At 42.8% G+C, this 20,942-nt stretch overlaps 1 protein-coding gene across 4 annotated transcripts; it reads left to right on the top strand.

Moving 5' to 3' along the window:
• The first annotated feature begins 94 nt into the window (after positions 1-94).
• On the top strand, positions 95-20,693 carry lnx2b (ligand of numb-protein X 2b). Of its 4 annotated transcripts, none has more exons than XM_072395513.1 (10): positions 95-379; positions 7,799-8,374; positions 9,787-9,980; positions 12,406-12,605; positions 13,604-14,026; positions 14,714-14,860; positions 16,856-17,030; positions 18,739-18,982; positions 19,074-19,232; positions 19,330-20,693. In XM_072395513.1, the coding sequence occupies exons 2-10, from the start codon at positions 7,968-7,970 to the stop codon at positions 19,463-19,465; spliced, it is 2,085 nt and encodes a 694-aa protein (XP_072251614.1). In that variant the 5' UTR covers positions 95-379; positions 7,799-7,967; the 3' UTR covers positions 19,466-20,693. The 4 variants fall into 4 exon arrangements, with proteins under 4 accessions (XP_072251614.1, XP_072251616.1, XP_072251615.1 ...); XM_072395515.1 differs by lacking the exon at positions 95-379 and adding an exon at positions 3,676-4,080; XM_072395514.1 differs by lacking the exon at positions 95-379 and adding an exon at positions 4,790-5,197.
• The last annotated feature ends 249 nt before the right edge of the window (positions 20,694-20,942 follow it).

Genomic DNA, 20,942 nt, shown 5'->3' with positions numbered 1-20,942 from the left:
TGTGCATGAGAGGAGCTGGTTGTTGTGTGGTTATTCCAGGCTGCAGCTCTGTTGTAAATGGTGAGAAAGGGAACAGTGTGTTGGAGTATGTGCACACCTGCATGGACTTCCTCCTGCGCTGAGGCTCTCATAAGTACATTTGCTCGAAACTGGGAAAGTCGCCCAGACTTTGCCTGCGGGTTGAACTCCACCTGGGACATCAGGCTGCGACCGTTCGGTGACAGCTATGCGGTAAAAATGAGACTCAACGACAACCTCAGGGTCGTGGGAGCTGCTCAGACTCTGATCTGTTCTAAATTCGCTTTTCTTCGAGTTCAGCGGAGCTCTTTGTTTTAGCTAGCGACGTGTTAGCCGCTTCCGGAAGACAACCTTCTCACAGGTAAGACGAGTTTCGGTGTCGAGTCGGGGGGAGGATTCTGCTCGTTTCTTTTAACAAACACAACTATAAGACTTTAATGTTGGAAGCATGTGTGCGGTTGATTGAGCGACGTGTTTGTGTGAGGAGAAACGTCCGCCAACTGACAGAAAAGTGAGTTTTTTGGGCTCAAGGTGTGTAGCAGTTAGCGCTCTGTCACCAGGCAGAGCTGAAGGTGAAGCCATGTCGTGCTGCTCTCTACCTGCTTACTAACCAGGACCCCTCTGATACCTATGAAGCCCAACTTTTATTGCCTCCTCTGTCATTTGGATCTGTCACACTGGTGTAGAGATTAGGAGCACTGGGTTGTCAAAGGGGGACAGTGAGTTATTTATGGTAGCAGTGACAACACAACACTGTCAGGGATAGAAAGTGATTGCAAATGTCCTCTTTACTGTCACTGAGTTTCCTTTTCATGTGCGAAATATTAATGCTGCGCAGGACAAAACTTCATGTAATGTGCATTTTCTTTTTTTAATGACGTGGAAAACTAAAGTATTTCCATTGCACTCTATTCTATACTGACATTTTCTACATTTCAAAGAGAAAACGTTGCACTTCTTTGCCTTTACAGTCATTTAAATGCTGCTACTGATCACTTTGCTATTAGTATTATTTTTAATAATACCAAATGTGGGATCAAAATGTCATTTGGGAGAAGCTATTCTGTATTGTGGCTCTGAAGTACACACCAGCAGCAACATTTCAGAGACCACAACCCCAGTTGGAAGTAAATGCAACCACATTTCACAAAGAGCACTAATATTTCATTGTTAGGCGAAAGCGAGAGACGGCAGCTCTTTATTGTGACTGGACAGAACCCAAGTTCACCGCGCTGGGTCGACGTCCTCTCCTGTTTCTGTTGTGTCCCGCTCTCATCATCTCACGCAGCTTCTCTTGAACTGGTTTTATCGCAGCCCACCACACGCCACAACGTGACGCCGAGCCTCTCGATTGGCAGCTTCAAATTTAGCAGTTAAAGGGATATTTTGGTTGCTTTGAAGTGTGTGATGCACTTGTAAGTAGCCGGTGTCCTACTTGCAGTAGATGGCGGCCTGAAGGCTCTAAGTTTGGAGAATCAGAGTGTTTTCTTGGCGGACAAGCTGAAGCTAAAAGCTGCACACAACAAAGCCACCAGAAGAGCAAATCTGACACCATCTAAAACGATTCAAACATTGTAATTTTTTTAACTGCATCACTTTTGCATCAGACAGTTGACACAGATTGGGTCCAAGTAATGCAGACTGTTGCTACACAGACATGTAGAGGTGATGGGGGGGGTAAAAATGCTAGAAAACCTTTGGTTGAACTAGTATGAGTTCTTTCAGATTTGAGGTGTTTCAGATGGTGAAACTTTTGCTCTTTTGATGGATCCGTTCTGAACAGCTTTTAGCTCAACCATCAGGAAACACACTCAACAAGACAGTTCACACAACCCCACTTTAAAGAAACTAAACCATCCGTTTAACACGAAAGGCAGAAAAACATCCAAATTTGACCAGTCTACTTATTGCAATGAACTTGGGTTCAGTCCAGAAGTTCACAAAGAAGAACTGCTGTCCCCACCGTTTCCATAGAGATCAAATGTCATGTTTTGTAAGTATTCTGCATTATGAAGCGCTCTTCAATGGTTTCCTCAGAAAAAAAAAGTTTCCTCCTTTTTGCTCTCATTTGTAATAACACGAATCTCATTTTGTACAACTAGATGAAAATATTTGAGTGTTGCAGCCACAAGGAATAGAAAGTTGGAAGAACGCCCTTTTTTTTTTTCTCATGAAAAATGGTTCAGTCTGTCCAACGCTCAAGGAGCTAGTAAAGGAAGCATTGGAGCTCCGTTCCTTAGCATTTAGATCATTTGACCAGCTCTTATCGTGGCTGCCTCTGAGATACCACCGTGTCATTTGACTCCTATTCAACCGGCCCTCCTGCATGTGAGGTACAGAGACTGCGTTACGGCAGTGGATGCAGTCAAAGAGCTTAATTGTAGTGTGTGTGGAACTGACAACACTGTTCTCATTCAGCTAATTCTAAGACGCCAGCATGATATTTTAAAGCACACAGGCGCTAGGTCACCTGTTTGAAACGACAACGGGGGGGGGGCATCTTCTTCGCCGCACTATGGCGCGATCCCTTTGTGAAAAGTATGGTGAAGGCGTGATTTAAGAGCGTTGTACAACGACTGCACAAAGAGCGCCGTAGACAGTCGTGTTCATGTGAAATAACAATGATGAATGGTCTCAAAAGATGATTTTACAACACTTGTACACAATGTACACAACACTAACACAATGTATACGAGACAAAACTGCACGACACGACGATATTTTTGAGGAAAGCGTCGTGGCAGCAGTCCATGACCTGAAGCTGAGGAGTGGTTCGATTATGCAACAAGACGTGTCAGAAATATTGATGGACTTGAACATTTGTTGTAAAGCTGAATGGGACAGAATTCCTCTTCACTGTGTAGCAACTCTGTTAAAGGAAGCGTCTAATGGAAGTTAACGCCTTTAAAAGTATGTTCGGCATATTTCTAAAGTCGAAGGTTTGCTTTTCTCCGGCCTGAGCTGCGTGCTTAATAAATACCTGAGAAGTGTAACAGTTTGTGTGTTGGTTCACTCAGAAGGAGATCAGGGCACATCAATAAGTAAGCGATTAATAAATCCTGGTAATTCTTAAAAGTTGCACTTTTTCTGGTAACTGTGTCTCACTTTTTACCAAAAAAGGGCTGATTTTTGCACTTGACTAAGTAAATGAGCTAATAACCAAGGTTTTATTGGACCCCAACTGTCCAGCTTCAGCTGAGCCTTTAATTTGAAATTCACAATGTTTTTGATCTTAAATCTTTTACTGTGTAAATTCAGTCTTTAGTGCACCGTGTTGCTTTTGTTGATGAATCAAAGCAGATTATAGCGGGGACATTTTTAGCATTTGTGTGGCGTTTTCTTGGGCTCTTATGCTGTTATGGTGAACTGTTTTTATGGTCTCTTGCATGTGAGGAAGTGCACCGAAAATCTCTTGTCACCCTGCTAACCTTGAATTGAGCTTATTATCTTATGTTATGTGTGTTTAAAGTTGTACAACTGTGTATTTTACCGCAAACTGTGATCTAAAGCTAACAAAACAAAGTCCAACTGGAACAAAACAGAAAGTGAACATGAAATAAAGTCCAAAAACTAAAGGTCCGACTCTGGACCTGAGATACAAATGATCAGGTCCTGTCATTTATTGCTCTTATTCAGACTGGAAATGCTGATGATAAACGATGAATATGTCACCGTAGTAACACTTAAACAGATCGCATCAGATGACTGTCGTGGTCATTTAGGTTGGGGAAGGTTTTGTTTTGTGCTCGATTGCCGCTGTACCGCGGAAGGCTTGTGTGTGTTGTGAATATGTCACGGCTGGTTAGAGGAGATGGACCCAAAATGATGACTCGGAGGCAGGAGGGAGAAAAATGAATAAACTTATTTCTTAGAAACTGTAACAGAAAGCGCAGACAGGATTAGGATATAAACCCCGACTCGAACGAGAAACGACGAGGATCTGACATGAACTGCAAGAAGACAGGACGCTTAAATGCTGAGGAGAAGTGATCAGTGAATGGTTTGAGACAATTGAACTCAGGTGAAATGAGTGGAACTAATGAACAGGACATGGAAACTGAGGTAACTATGAGCGAGAGAGCGGATCAGGATCTAACATAACTGAATCAGGACAAGACTAATGACGTTATTAAAACCTGTGACTTAATCACAAACAAGAAAACAGAAAACAACTAAATCCAGTCCACAAAATGCCAAACCATGGCAGAAGATGTGACAGAAAGGTTTATTTATTTTATCCATTCAATTATTTATTACCTGTTTTGAAGCAGAATTGATGCACATTCGAGTCGATGGAAGCAACTTTCGTCTGACGCCGGGACTTGCCTGCTGCTTTTGGTCTGAGGCAGCAAAGAAGCAAAGAGCTCTGCTCATTTTCACCTGTTGTTTGGAGAACTACTTCTTCTACTTGATTTAGACTGTCCGTGCACATGTGAGGAAAGACGAGGAGCAGTGACTCAAAGAAGAAGTTGTGAGCAGGCGTTCATACACATGTAACACATACACACATCTGGGTAGTCTGTCAAACATCAGGTCTACACGATAAGACATTTCTGCTCAACATCTCTCCAGTTTCCCAGGGCTCAGCTTCAGCTTATCTGAGGTTACCTTGAGTTCTGGAACAATCTGATCTGTACGCAGGCAAAACAAAGCACAGAGGAGTCGTTTTGTTTGGTTTTCGATTCTTTGAAATACATTTTCTGGACTCGACACGTATTCAAGCTGTAAGGACATGGCTGTTTCACACATTGGATCCATTCCCTAGTCGATGTAGTACTCAGACACTGATGATTCAGCGTAACTTACTGCTGGGTAGTCATTTGATTAGTTCCCATTTCACGTGCAGTATTTTATTTGTGTTGGTTACAGCAGACACTGGCGTAAGACTGAGGTAGATATGACACATTTCCTCCCGCCTCGTGGATAGATGGAAATTACTGTCTGACTTGGCCTCACCTGCGTTCGCTGAGGGTGTGGCTGCTGCAGCAGCAGCACATGTGACTCACTCACATCAGCCATCAAAGCGAGGGATTCGGCACAGCTTTGAAGGAATGCCACCTCCGGTAATCCCCGGGGAGACTGGAGGACACCGAAGGACCACAGACGTTTCCTTCGACAGCTTACGCGCTCACATGATTACAAGGCTTTTCGTATGGATAAAGTGTTCCCTTGTTGAGGGGTGAGTGCATTGAGGATAATATGCTATGGTTCGCTATGAGCATGTATAACATATCTGACCCCACCTACTGTAAAGCTTTTCTTTCTTTTCTCTTTAAGTGGCTTCCCTCGTATATTCTGTGGTGGAGGTTAAAACTTTTTGAATTGAATGGTACGCTTTAGGCCTTACAGTGAAGAAAGGCATTCATTACTATATACTTTTTGATGAAATAACATTAGAACAAGAAACGGTAGAATAAAAAACAGACAATAATGGAAAATGTCAGTGATTTATTTTTTTGCTCGTTTGTTTTTTCCAGTGACCATTTATAATGTTTTACAACAGAGAGATCTGATGAGGGGCCAGTTGAACTCCCCACTAAAGCTAAACCTTCATATTTGTTTTGTTTTTTATCCAATGTGAAAGGGAGCTGAAGTTTCCATCTTGAGATTGGCTACGGGGTTCAAAATCCCCCTAATTTTCTGCCAGGCATCTCATCTTCCCTCTCAAGTGACGAGCTGACACAAATAAATGCTCAACGCTTTTGTTTGATAGAAATGATTATTGAAATGGCTGCTGATGAATAACATTTCCATCAACAAACCATTATAGTATCAGAATGTAGCAAAAGGTTGGATGTTGAGATTATCGGTTTACAAAGTTATAAACATGGAAAGCAGCAAAGCTCCCAATTTGAAAGCAGTCACTATTAAAATAAGCGTTTCTATTCGCCGGCTACCCCTTGAGCTATATTATCCTGTCCTGTTTAAAAGAGTTTCCAATCCAAATGAAAGATCCTTTAAAAAAAAAAAAAAGAGGTTTTCCTATATCGATTTCATGCTGAATCCTTGAGAAACGTAGAGCAACACTGCTGTGTTAGTTAGGAAATAATTAACATTGATTTGTATCTAGTCTGATGGCCTCAGAGCCAGAAACCTTCAGACACATAAGCAGGATTATATCCATCCCATCCAAGGTTTGCAGTCTTCCTGTGAAGCAGCTCTCCACTTTAATGAAAGCATGTGTTGGATCTCCAGTAAAACCCTTTGGGAGCTCTCTGTGACAAAGCTCTGCATGTATCAGAATCGCAAATCAAATATTATACGATAACTTATGATGAAATGGAAAAGGAATTTGGTGGGCGTGAAGCTATTAATGTATTACCTTTACAATAAGACACCATACTGTAGTTAATGTGGGTGTATTGTTTATCTCTGATTTCACATTCTTGCACCGGGTCATGTGGTTTCAATAGAAATGGAGCGCAGCCTTGTTTCTACAGGATCTGTGACCCCCGTATCCATTACAGGAATAGTTACTGCCTGTGGAAAGTAAAGACAAAGAGAGCTGGAAGCCCTGCGTGTCGGCATATGGAAAGATGTGTGCACACAAATTTGTAACTTGGCTGTTGTGTTTGCAATCAATCATTCATCTGCTGACAGTTTTGTACCTGTGGGGAGTGCAACATCAGCGGTCTGAGCCATCACACACACACATGCACACACACATGCACGGACAACAGCGGCAGAGGGAACATTTCTCTTTTCCTATCCTGCAGCCTTGTTATACCAATCCCCCCCCCTACTGCATTCCTCACACCGGTGCTGCTCATTCACATCAAAACTGATGCACACAATTATGTGCACACACACACACACACACATTATTCTGATGGTCTGTTGCTGCCGGGGAGGCAGGGCTCTGGTTTCATTCAGGCTTCAGACTGGTAGAGTCTTGTGTTTGCGTGCAGTGGCTACTGGCTGCTTGACAGCAGAGATATCAACTCTGGTGAGTCGCTTCAATAACACTGAGGATAAAGCTGTCTTTTTGGGGTTTTCTTTCATGCCTGAAATCAGGATAGGGGTCATAAAGATTGGGAGGATGAAGATAGTGCCTTCTTTGTTTGTTTTTTTTTCCCCATCTCTTTATTCTCAGGATAAAGTTGTTTTTCTTTAAATGGTCATTTGTAGGTTTTTGTTGTGTCTGAAAGGCGTCTTTGGCCCTGCAGACACAGTTTTCTGAAGCTCCATGACTTTATTGTTTTATTCTAAGTTTTTATTTTTTATTTTTATTGGGCATCCCGCAACCCCCCACACCATATTAGATGATGACATTTCATTTGTGGGTTTTGTGTCATTTTTACATCTAATTTGTGCTGTGATACATTTGTACATATATGGAGTTTGTGTCCAGAAGTTTCTCCAACGAACGCTGTCCTGATCTGTCCTTTCTGAAACAGGAGCTGCACAAAGGCATAGAGAGCAGTGCCGTTTCAGTGCTGAGAGGGTCATTAGGGAAGGTGATTGCCTTTCTGCTCAGTTATTTCAGAAGTCTTACACTCCTATAATGCCATGCCTTTGTTCCTCCCATAATCAGCAGTTTGACTCTTTTCTGCCTCATTTCACAGAGTTTAGCGCTTTCACTGAGAAGCACGGTGACTTTTAGCTGAGATGAGAATTCCTTTCGTCCCTCAGGAAACTTGCTGAGAGGAAGCAGCTGTAGCTTGCTGCCATATTGCTGCTGCTTTGTGGATTTGTGATTTCCTGTGGTGCTGGCCAGTACGAGAAGGAACAGTCTATGGTGGACCTTACTGTGTTTTTTTTTTTTTTTTTCTCTTCACAGAAAATCAAGATGAAGACGGGGAGATAGCATTGTTGACTCTGGATTATTTTATCGTTTAAGCAGACGCAGCTTTGGACATGCAGACATAGACTTCTGAATTTTTTTTCTGTGAGGAGATAAAAGGACGCCGATCTTTTGCTGACAAGTTTGGACGGAGCTCCCTCAGACAATGGCTACGACGGAAACCAAAGTTGCCAGCAACGGCAGTGCTGCAGGTCTGTCGTGGGCACGCGTCTGCAAAGAGTGTGGCCAGCAGCACGAGGGTCTGGACACCCACCTGTACGAGTACCAGGATGAGGTGGACGATGAACTGATTTGCCACATCTGTCTACAACCCCTGCACAGACCTATGGATACGCCATGTGGCCACACTTATTGCTTTCATTGTCTCAGTAACTTTTTGAAAGAGCAGGACTTCTGCCCTGTGGACCGCCAGCGGCTACAGTTGCATCAGTGCCGTCCCTCCAGCCTGCTGGTGAGGAACCTGCTGGACAAGCTGACTGTCATGTGCCCCCACTTTGCTGAGTGCCAGCAGCAGATGCAGCGCTGTGAACTGCAGCCTCACCTGCACAACAGGTAAGAACCAAGGCGGGATGCAACAGCTGCAGTGGATACGAGGCCGACACCTCATGGCATGTAATCTTAGATGGAAAGTGGAAACACCTTTTCATTGTTAGCTTCTCCAACTATTTGACAAACACCCATATGATATTAATGCATTCCAAGGAGATGCCTCCGCTAATTTAGCTGGTTTTGGAATTCGGTCACTTTTGTTACTGCTCATGTGATTTTTCACTGGACTAGTTCAGTGTTTTAGGAAGCCTTCTTCTGCTTTCTAGTAAAGAGCTATAAGTGGGATACACCTCTTGTCTGTTCAGTCAATGCGAAGCGTTTACGATCACCCGGTTACTTTCACTTTGTTGAAAAAGTGACGGCATGGGAAAACCTCTTGTCTGTAATATTGTTTGTTAAATCTGTGCAGAACTGATGTTTAAAGATGACAAATTACAGTTTCATGGGAGGAGTTGCAGTGTTTAACACGACAGTGCAGAAGACACAAATGCCATCGCCTGAATGCTCATCTTATATAAAAGAATATATATTAGAATAACTGTAGTTTTTAGAGGTGATGCAGTTTTGAATCATTTGATATGTGGACACTAAGTGTTTTTTCAATACGACTTTTTAGAGAATTCCTGGATTGGAAATTACGATTAGGTATTTTTTTTCGCCATGTAGAAAAGTTGAATAACACTAGTGAGCTCTGAAATACTTTGGAAAAGAGAAGGAACTATAGTGCTAACTGGCTCTTGTTCATAGCAGCCGGCGAATTGTGAAAATTCTAATTGTTTACACTAGAAAATAAACATAAGATGTGCAGTTCAAGTCGCCATGGTACAATTCAGCCATTTTTTTTATTTTTTTTTTGTCTTCAAAATCATCTTCTCTTCGTGTCCGTCGCATATTTCCGCACCTTTAAGCTCTACCAGTTACTCCTGGTAGCTGCATTTTTTCTGGGAACACACTGCCTTGTAATTATTGAGTTCAAGACAAGGTGCGGGCCAGTTGTCCTGTTTTCCACACGGCCAGCGTGGCCTTTATCCTTCTGGTGGTCAGACACGACGCCGTTCATTGTGAGAGGTAGACTGCCCTTCTGCAGCCTCTCTGTGCAAACAACAAGGATCCAAAGTTCAGGCGCGAGGGACGAGCAGCAGTCCCAGCACTCTTACTTAATCAGACTCAACCTGCCTCACTGGACACCCTGCATTGCAGTGAAAGTGTCTACTCATCTGCATACTGCTTCTCTGATCATCTTCTTTTTTGATCTCTCAACTTCTAAATTCCTCTGTTCCCAAAATTCCTTGTCTCATGACATATTTAGCACTCTCCTACATCTGCATCCCTTTTTGTTTTATTAATAGAGTGATGTTCACGTGTCGTCTCGAGGTATAAAATAACTTATCCTTCACGTTTCTGTCCTTCTTTAGATGTCCTGCTTTTAAAAGGCTGAGGGAAGAAGCAGAGAAGAGGAAGCGGCCCTCGTGGAATGAATTAAAGGGCCGTAAGGGTGACGTGGAGTCATCTGGAGATGCTAAACATTCAGCTACGGTGTCGAGAAACTCCACCCGGGATCAGCCAGAGCCTGGTCTGATTAATCCTGCCTTTGAGGAAAGTGAGGAGGGTATGGAGTCATTTTATGATTTCACAGAAGTATTACGCTGTGTCTGCTTCATGTCCAAACATGATACTTGATCTCATCACATCTTCCTCTGAATGTGTTGTAATAAGACGTTTGTGTGTTGCACTTGACATGGGTGGCATTTTGAGGCTTGAATAGAAACAGTTTCCTGTCTAGGGTGACACAGGCTGCTTCTACCCTGAAGGATTTGACTCTGGTGAATCATCAGCCAAGCTTTAGGAACATGTACCAGCTCACAGATGTTTTAACCAAACAGTTTCATCAAAAGAAAAACCCACTCTGTGGATCAAAGTCCACTGAAGCACAGAGTCCAGGCAACTGTTTCTAAGTGTCCGTTTAGAAGTTTGTGCTCCTGCCGTTATGACCTCTACTTTGGTTCAAATGTTGCTCTTTGCTCCTGATCTATGAAACTCCCCCAGATGAATCACAGTAGCCTTTGAAAAGTACAAAAACAACTTTTCTGCATAAGTATCAACCTGTTGTCTTACCCTGGTTGCACCATCTCTGCCAGCAGATAAATTCATGATTTTGTAACGCTCTCAGGACTAAACGGATCAGCAGAAATGCTGAGGAGTCAATGATTATATGGCCGGTGTGAAAGTGCAGTGGGGCATTGTGTGAGGACACTGTAAGAGCTAGCTTACTGCGATAATTACGAGCCTACGTCCTGTCAGCTTCACTCTGTGTCCTATCTAAAGTTTAAAAAACAGGTTACTGGTTGACGCAGGTGAAGGAGCTTCTTACCGTTGAGGTGGACAGTGAGAGGAGAGGATGGGTTAGAGATATGCTCGACTAACCACAAACAACATAAGGTTGAAATACTCTGTGTAGTTTGCTGTTCCTATGGCATAAAAGGCTTATTCAAGGTTATTAAAAAATAATCATGTCTAAGAATTTGAGCATTATAACATGGTGTTGCTTTAAACCACGAGTCCAGATGGTAACAACACAGGTTGTATTTTTATATTTTTGTAGATTGTTGACAGAAACATTTGGGTGTTTGCTGTGAACACATGGCATCCCACAAAGAGGTTGGATGATTGTACTCAAGGTAAACATTAACCGGATTATGTAACCACGTTATGTTGAGGTGAAATAGAAAGTGAATGTGCTTGCATGACTGTAAGTAAACTAAATGTCAGAGAAGTTCAGACTGTTTAACATTGAAGTTGAACAATCAGTTTACCCTCATGTAAAAATGAAGAACTAACAATTCAGGCCCCGCAGCTGGAAGTCAATGCAGCTAAAGCCAGCACACCTTTCATTCCCGAGTTTGAATTATTTTGTCTTCATGTGCAGACTCAATCCTTCTCTGCACAGGTTTCTGGAGAAATGTTTTCACTCCTCTGAGATCATTTATTTCTGCTGCTGGTTTGTGTTGTTCTAACTTTATCTTTGAAATACCCGAAAGTTGTTTAGTTGGATTCAAGTCGGGTGAAAGACGTGAACGTGTCTTATTTTTATCTTTTCTTCTGTAGAAATTTTTCGGTTTATTTTTAGCCGTGCGCTTCAGATCGTTGCCGCGCTGGATTATTCCTCTTCTACCCATCCTGTCAGCTGCCTTTTCATGCTGCCTTTTTTTTTAAATGTCACTTTCTCAACACCTTTTGCACTCTTGGAATCTCACATCATGCGCTTCGTCATCAGAATTCACCCTCATGGTCCTGGTCAGGTGCATTTCTAACATGCTCGACGCCATATGAGTCCAAACCAGGAGGACGTGCTCCCAATATTCATCAGGCAAGGGCTTTTATCTGGGGTGCTATCCATGGATAGCATCGAGGTTAGTATCCCTCAGGCCATCTGAGCGGTCGCAGAAACTCGTGATTTCCTTTGATAACTGCTGTGCCAAGTCTGAAGCACTTCCCTTTCTTTGAGTGCAGGACTGGTCAAGTAGTGCATTGTCTGGAACATGGACATAAGAGGACTCTGGCTCTGATTTGTAATAATATTGCTCTCTGTACCTCCTGATTACTGCTGATTACTTTTGTGACGTGTCACGGTCAGATCGCTCCGGCTGTTCTTTTCTACATGCCACTAAAAGAGAGATGCAGACGTCCATGTTTTCTTATCACTCTTTCTTCTGATGGCATCTCTCCTAATATCTCACCAACCACCTGCCATAGGTCTTGTACACTGAGAATATTTTATTTTGTATGGAACTAATTAATACTAATGACATTTTTGGATTTATGGATTTTCATAGGTGCCTTTTGAGAGATCAAACTCTGAGGAAGAAAAAAACCGGCTCACAAAGTGCTAAACAAGAGACCCAAAATAAAAGCACACATTAGCAAATTCAGCTGCATTATAATGCGTTTGTCAGATGTCGTAGAAAGCTCCTCTTAAAGAGGATGGATCAAATTTAAATCCAGCCTGGTTTATTCCACTTGTTTCTTTCTTCCAGACAACACGCCTCTGCGGTCCAGCCTGGTGGCGGAGGCCAATGTGGTGGAGCTGTACAGAGAGGAACCGGAGGAGGAGCTGGGCCTTCGCATCGTTGGTGGGAAAGACACACCGCTGGGAAACATAGTGATCCAGGAGATTGTCCGGGACTCTATAGCAGCACGCGATGGCAGACTGGCCCCAGGGGACCATATCTTAGAGGTGAGGCAGGGGAGAGGAGCTGGGATTACATTTCCCACAACGTTAAGCTTCTCCTTCAGTGTGGGGATTGAGGAGGGAGGCATAGCGTGACACAGTTGACTTCAGCACAGTTTTGTACAAAAACCTTAAAGCTGCATTCTCATGTTATTGTAAACACTGCGCTTTTCAGCAGTGAATGGGGACAGTAGAATTTCAAGATAAACAAGTTTTAGCTCCATGGCAACAAGGCGTGGTTACCAGGCACAAACGCGTCATGTCAGACTGAGCAACTTCACCCGGTTGTTGTCTCCGACTGACTTAATACCGTTTGATCTTTCTTTAAATTTTTTTTTATTTAAATTTTAGATGTCAGGTTTAAAAAAACAAGTACATTAGAATTTATATTTAGATATGATTAAGAAGGTTTGAATAAGAATTGATCTCTTTCCTCCTCCTTGATTTCCACCCTTGAGTTGTTCTGGTATGTGCTGTAAACTGAACTGATGAACTCTTTCAGCTTCAGCATCTTCTTTGAAATGGAGCTTTTCTCCTTAAGCTAGTTTATCCCAAACCTGGAAATGAAACACAAAAACCCGCCGGCACACTTTCAGGATGTGAAACAGTTTTTTGTTTTTTTTTCCCGTGGATGTAAGAGATGTGGAGAAGATCAGTGAAGCTTTATCACAAACATTCTGAAACTCATTATTTCTCTTCCTGTCATGTCAACATGTTGATCGCTTTGCGTCACAGTCGAGAGACGAGCTTACTTTTGGCAGACATTTGTTATTTATTTGTGGCGTTTCTCATAAGGTTTTGATTTTCTCACAGAGAATGATGTGATGTAAACGTCAGATCAGATGTTAGCAATCATCTTACAAGATAATTGGTCATCTCCTTTCTGTCTAGCAGAACCTATCTTTCTCAAGTGGCTGCATATGTAGTATATGTACGGTAGTGTTTTTGTTCAGCTGCTTTCCCACTGACGGTGTGGTTTCTTCTCTTTGGTGTCATGTGTCCAGGTGAATGACGTCAGTTTGGCTTCAGTTCCCCACACCCGGGCCATCACGGTGCTACAGCAGCCTGTCCTCATCAGGCTCACTGTCATGCAGGAGAAAGGCTTCAAATTGAGGGATCAACGGTCTGATCACCACCCTTCCTCTTCCACTGCCTCCCAGCCCTCCCCCAGTCCCCATGGCAACACTTCATCCAATCACAACCCCGGCACGGTCCTGCAGGTGACGCTGATGAAGAGTCATCGCACAGAGCCGCTGGGCATCAAACTCATCCGCAAGTCGGATGAGAGTGGGGTTTTCATCCTGGACCTGCTGTCTGGTGGTTTGGCAGCCAAAGATGGAAAACTGAGGAACAATGACAAAGTGTTGGCCATCAACGGACATGACCTGAGGCACGGCACACCTGAGAGCGCCGCCCAGATAATACAGGTAGAGGTCAGAGATGTTATTTAGTGAGTTTTAGAGCAGTAACGACCTGCCCTTAACGTCGTCATTAATAGTTTTTCAAGGCATACCTTAGTTTAAGAGTAACTGATTTAACAACTTTCCAGCCTGCTGTTTTGATTTTTGGTTTGTTATCGTAATAATTTAGCTACGAACATTAGCTGGTCATTTATATTCACGTGTTTATGGATTAAAATTTCTTCAGCTGGTTTCTTCAAAGCTTTTTGCTCATGACTCCTATTTTGAAACAAACTGGAGAAGAAAAACGAAGAGAAACAGTCAGAAAATCTTGACTTTCGAAGAGAAAATATGACATATTGCAAAGCGTTTTATAAAAAGCGTTACTGGGCCTCGACCTCAATACAAATCTCACTGAATTAAACTCAACAGCAAAACTAAAGTGTCTTGAATGCATTATAATACTGAAACGAGCTCTGAGTGCTGCTGCACGGTGGTGTGTGGTCAGCGCCGTCCTCTCACAGCGAGAGGGTTCCGTCGACCAGCCAAAATGATGCACGTTAGGATGATCGGTGACTCTAAATCGTCTTGTAAATTAAGTGCGTCACGTAAATGATTCGGTACAAAGCTTGAATAACTACCAACAGAAGTGAGAGATGGATCTCGGAGTTCTTAAACAAGTGTTCTAATCTTTATGACACGGTTTGCTTTTAGGCCAGTGAGGTGCGTGTGAACTTTGTGGTAATGAGACCTGCAGAGACTCAGGAGGAAGGAGGAAGCGGCAGAGAAGGACAACACAGCAGAGCAGCCAGGAGGGCGCCGGAGCCGCAGTACTTCAGACGTCGGTCCACCTACATGAAGGTAATACGGAACTTCTCCTCACAAGACAAGGCTCAGACTTACTTATAGTGATTTCATCCCTTTTTATCTGTGAATGTTCCCATTGCCATGGCTTCCTCTGATAATGTGTGTTCGGAGCCTCCATTGTGCACTTTTTTTTTTTGCAAGACGGAAAGTGCAGGTGATCAGTCGGTGCAGCGGAGAGACAAATGTGACCAGATGTCCAGTGTCCTATATTTAGGAGCCTTATGTTCTATCTACAGTATCACAGCAACTGCTTTTTGTGCTGTGAACTTAACATAAATCAATTTCTAACCTGCTCTAATGAGGCCTTTTGTATTCTTTACATCCTACAAATCTGGAAGTTCTGTAGCATCAGATCCGGTGGTGAATCCTCCTGTAACAGAGGAGCATTTAGTTTTTTTGTCCCAGACAGTAACGGCACACTGAAACATTTAAGTGTTGTCAAGTTAAAAGTTTATGTCACCCATTGAAACAAAATAAAGCTCTTAATTGATGTTGAATACATGTTGGATTGTTAAATAACTCTCAGAAAAATCTGTGCTTTAACCATCATCGTTAAAGTTCGATGTTGGTTATAGGTTATGCTGTTGCGTTACCATAGGAACCATGCATCCAGTTGGAAATGCAGAATGAGTTCATGTTTTTATCTCTCATGCCAAAACAATCTGTTCTGTGCTGCTGAAATCAAACACAGATATATCAGACTATATATCAGATAATATTTAATCAAAAATCTGCTGTGATTTGGTCAACGATTTCCACATCGGAGCAAAATCGGAGCAAAACGCACTTCTTGACTGTTTAAAAGCCATAAGAGCTTGATGTGCAACTATCGTGAAACAGACAGCAGGAATATAGTACCAGGAAGACAGAAAAGGAAGAACTACCGTGGTAGTAACTATTATCTCTGAGTGGAAATTTGGCTTTTGTCGACACAAAGAAAGCCGAGCGACGAAGCAGGTTTCCTACCTGAGCGTGTGGTCCGAGAACGTATTTTTAGCCTTGAACTCATTGTCGGTACAAGCAAAGATCTTTGGTCTCACTTGGCTCAGTTACTCAGTCTTTGGCTGTTGTGGTTCATCTCTTTTTTTCCTACTCTTAGGCAACCGAACCGGTGCTTCCTGTTTACTCTGACATGCTTGTGACCACTGTACAAGAACAGTCGTACATATGCATTTTCAGGTTTGCTGCCATAGACGCTGATCCTTCCTGTAACGGGAGGCTCCGGTACCGAACTCAACATGCTTCTGTGAACAGTGTGATTGGGATGTTTGCTTCGGTGTCGCTCACGCTCAGTTATACCTTGCACTGCCTTTACGAAGAACAGCACCCCCCCCCCCAAGCTGGGGGTGAGAAGCTTTGAGCGCAGACACCTGCATTGGTGAGCAGAGATGAAAGCTGTCCTCGGGGGCCTCCCTCTGTCCTGATCAAAAGGCCCAGGGTGCTGCTCACTCTGCTGCTACGGGGCCACTGTCTTGTTGTTTTTTTGGTTGTTTCTTTGGGAGGCAGAGGATCAAAGCCGGTAACAGTTAGCTTTCGCCTGGAGAGTCGAGCCTTTTCGTCTTGCCGAGGGGGGGTGGGCTCCCTGCTGTGGAGAGGAAGAACCCCCACCTCCCCCAAGCTTCCCCTCTGACAGTTTACAGACTCCAGAGAGCAACAAGGAGCCTGGTTGAAGTTGTCATTTTCCACACATCTTTTCCACTACGAGAGTTGAGTGTTGATCCTCACACGTTGCCTCTACTCTTACCTCTCAGCTCCATCTCAAATGTTTCACATTTGTTTCTACAAGTGGTCACTGAGAGCGATCGGTTAAATCAAAGGATCCAGAAGAAGAGAGATGATGTGGCAACACAGATTGGAATCATTTGATGTTAAACAAAAATAAGAAATCATTATTGTTATTATTTGTTTAGAGCAGAAACTTTACAAGTCTGTATTGTGATGTTTTTTGTGGTAATTGCTTGATATTGCTGCATCTTATTCTTCATATAGGATCCACCAGGTGGGTTTTCTAGTCAGGAGAAGACAGTGAGCCTAAAGAAGGAGCCTCGGCTTTCTCTGGGCATCACCATAGCCGGAGGGAGGGACTGCCGCAGCCGGCTGCCCGTTTACATCACGAGTGTGCAGCCTGTTGGCTGTCTGCACCGAGATGGCACCATCAAAAGAGGTACAGAGCCACAGCTGGATATTTTTCAAGGAATCTGTACACGTCTTTGCATTGTTATTGGTCTAGGAAAGGAAGGAACTAGTCAATACTAGCGGAAAATCCAAAGACACTCAGTATACCATCATATATGAGAGTTATTCATTAAAAAAAGTGATTAAAAAAATCTGATTATCAGGTTTGGTTTTTTTGTTCACTGACTGACTCATTTTCTGTAATTTGATGAATTAAGTTGGTTATTTTGGGTGGTTTAATCCATAAAGCAGACACATAACTGTGTGGAAATATTTGGATAAATAAATTGGAATAATTGGAAACATTTCCAGTTCTTCTGAACTCTAGCATCACTGCTGTCCACATTAAAGCAGCACAGAGATGGAGTCGGAGCCAGTTCTGAGTTGGTTTATGTTGCAAACCAAGTTGAACCCCCAACAGAACCATTTGATCATGTTTTTCTCATGTTCAGTCACATTTCATCCTTAAAGCTCCTCCTAGATTTGACTGAACTACTGTTGAGGACCATTCTGCAAAGAGCCTCATTGTCTCCTCCTTAAATAATAATAATGATAATGATATTTTTCCCATTTTTATTGATATTTGAAATTATAATATAAAACACCAGTAAACAGCAGCTGACATTTATGAATGTCTAGAAAAATGTGAAAAATATTTCATCAGCAGCTGTTAAGAATGACTATCTGGCACTATTTAAACATCCATCCTCAGGGATGATAATCTGATCAAACCCCTATCAGCTGGTGCACTGCTGCTTTGGTTTCATGCAAAATCTAAAGCTTTGGAATTTCTTCTTTGGATTAGGCAGACTAAAAGCTATACTTGCTCTCATTTTGTTTAATGGTGGTCACAATGTTATAACAGCTCGTGATAATCCCTCAGCCTCTAACCTAAGAGGTTCTTTGTTTTAGACCAACAAACTGTTGGTGCTCCTTTTCCCCGACTTAAAACCAGTTCTTTGGCTGCCAGTAATCAAAGAAGTCTGTTTCCAGACTAAGCTCTGTCTATGAACCAGCCCTCAAATGGCTTTTGTGGAAAAGAGGTAAAAATGACAATTGGCTGAATAGGAAAAGGGCTATTCTGTCTTCTCATCCTGTATCCATTCATGGATACAATGTGTTGCTTAAGGACCATTAAACAGAGGATGTGTGCGAACCTAGAGGCTGGACACTACCTTCTCCAGAGAGGTGCTGTTAAACATTGTCTCCACTTCAGCATTTATCCATCTGGTTGAAACTGACGGCAATTTGAACAAATTCCTTTTGAAAATTCATAAAACGGGCAACATTTATCACAAGATAAACATCCTGAAGGAGGGATGTTTTTTTTGTTTGTTTGTTTTTTTTCTTTAAAGCTTTTCAGCTACCCAGCTTGTCTTTTTTTCTGCTGTTACAATCGTGGCCACAGAGCTTGGTTAATGGTTTGCCACCATGCTCCATACAGACATACTTAATGATATATCAATCATAGTTATTTCCAACAAAATTATAATATATATTCATAAAACTAACTGTGATTCTCATCGCTGGAAGAAATAAATGAATAAATATGGAAAAGATGCTCTGCTGTCTACTGCAAGTAAAACACTGACTACTCATAAGTTCCTCAGACAACCCAGCCTCAGACAAAGAAGAACTCCCTTTAGGAATAGCCTGAAATGTCTTTGTCCACGCTGACGTTACATGTGCCTCCTCAGGTGACGTTCTGCTGAGCATCAACGGTGTCGATTTGACTCAGCTGACCTACAATGAGGCCGTTTCTGTGCTGAAGGCTCAGACAGCTCAGTCCCAGGTGGTGCTGCGTGTCATCCAGACCCTCTCTGAGGACTCGGAGGAGGACACTGATGCTGGCAACAAGGACCAACTCGACCACATGGACGACCCGCGGGACGACACCCTCAATTGGACTCCACTGTGGACTCGCTGGCTGGGTTTACCAAGGTGGGATCTGCCTTTTATTTCCTCACGTCACTTGTATTCTGCCCATTTTACTGTTGAAGAGTTTCCTCTGACTCTGAACTTGTTGCTTCAGTAACATGCACTGGTGCCGGGACATTGTCCTGCAGAAGACCAACAACGAGAGTTGGGGCTTCAGTATCGTCGGGGGCTACGAGGAGAGCCACGGACAGCAGCCCTTCTTCATCAAAACCATTGTGCCTGGTACACCCGCTCACTTTGATGGACGCCTCAAGTGAGTTGAGACCTGCTTTATTCCCTGGTTGCAGTATCAGCTTCCACAGCCTTTCATCATTGTGACTCGCCTGTTATTGGGTTGCGGTTCTTTCCAGGTGTGGAGATGAGATAGTGGCGGTGAATGGAGCCACAACTGTGGGCATGAACAACTCTTCTCTCATCCCCATGCTTAAGCTGCAGAAGAATAAAGTCACGCTGACCGTGGTGTCCTGGCCGGGCAGCCTAGTGTAGCAAAACACACTCACTCATTCCCTTATCTGGAGCACGCCGTGGCCCCGCAGTCTGTACCAGGACACTGTCCTTTCCATGTGTAAACCTCCTTTCATCACCTTTGCTGTTTATGTTTTTGATCGGTTACGCAGAACAGGTGTCCGTTAGAGCGGGCACACGCACAGTAAGTATAATCTGTCAAGGTCTGGTGCACTCGCGGGTCAGTTGGTTCTAGTGTCAGGGTGCAGAAATGACAATCAGTAAATTATATGCTAAATTCAAACTGGAAGGATAGTTGATTTCTTCTTGATTCTGTGTGAAGTTATTATGTATATTTACAAGTTCTATATAGCGTCATTTGTTAGTCACATTTAATTCAAGTGAATCTCATTAACGGTGTACATAGATGGAGTATATGTTGGCAGTTGACAGGAGGAATTATCGAGGACTACATATAACAAAATGGCTGCAGACTCTTTAGACCGATGCCAAACCACTGAACCATTTGTTTGGTTTAATCAACCTGAAATCACTGCACTTTTACAACACGAATCACACGGATGACGCCATGATTAAAAAAATTCATGCAAGGCGAGCGTGTACTATAAGAAGAGACTGTTGCACAGAAAGGATTGTTCATTTTAAAGGGTCTTAACAGTCAGAAATATGAGATGTTGCTGCGTCTCAATAGTAAACAGAAAACATTCGAGGACGATCGCATCAGAAGGAAACGGCTGCCAGGTTTATTTAATGTCAGATCTTCATATTCTAACACTTTCAGCAACAAAAAATAAACTGACTTTTATTTCCAAACTGTGAACTGGTCCAAATTTACTGATGAATTTTTACCCATGAATCCCTGAGTGAGACGTTTAGCTTTTTTTTTTTAATTTTAAATTGAAACATCCGCGTCCCTGTGTCAGCGCTCTGTATTTATTTTCAGGTGATGAAATGACTCGTTCTGAAGTGGGTGCCTTTTAGATACTGAAGGACAAATCGGAATGTATGATTGCCTTAAACTGTCTCTAAACCAAAAATGCGTTGTTTCATGATGTACTGTTTATAGGAAATAAAGGAGTGCGGCCTTGTTTGTTTAGAAAATCTGTCAAATTCCCAGTGGCCTTGCTTGTATCTTAATGGATGCAAGACTCATTGAACAACCCAGATCGGCTGTGAAATGTTCAGCAAGTAATGTGTGAAATTAGGCCATCTGCTGTTTCATTCTTTTCAATAAAATCACATTCAATCATGTTGCTGTCATGTTTGTACAGCCTCTGCCTGCATTGTGGTGACGTTAGCGATGGTAAATGTGAATCTCTCAAATTTAATCTCATGCATCTGAAACGTTAAACCACCTGTACATGTGTCTGGCTTTATATGGAGCAGAGAGAACTGGGAGTGGGACGATATCACCTGAGAAGGTCAAGTATTTTACTTAAAGGTAGAGAATGAGTACTGCAGTCCATGTCTGACAAACTGTGTGGCTGTACAGTTTATC

Source organism: Leuresthes tenuis, unplaced genomic scaffold, assembly GCF_036924035.1.
Source record: "Leuresthes tenuis unplaced genomic scaffold, fLeuTen1.0.hap1 SCAF_11, whole genome shotgun sequence".
NCBI lineage: Eukaryota > Metazoa > Chordata > Actinopteri > Atheriniformes > Atherinopsidae > Leuresthes > Leuresthes tenuis.
The sequence above is the reverse complement of the archived record's forward strand: the minus strand, read 5'-3'. Positions and strand labels throughout refer to the sequence as shown.

Coding starts and splice junctions, on each gene's coding strand:
- lnx2b (XM_072395513.1), top strand. CDS start 7,968: ATGGCTACGACGGAAACCAAAGTTGCCAGCAACGGCAGTGCTGCAGGT. Junction 8,375..9,786: donor CAGCCTCACCTGCACAACAG/GTAAGAACCAAG, acceptor GTCCTTCTTTAG/ATGTCCTGCTTTTAAAAGGC. Junction 18,983..19,073: donor CGCTGGCTGGGTTTACCAAG/GTGGGATCTGCC, acceptor TTGTTGCTTCAG/TAACATGCACTGGTGCCGGG.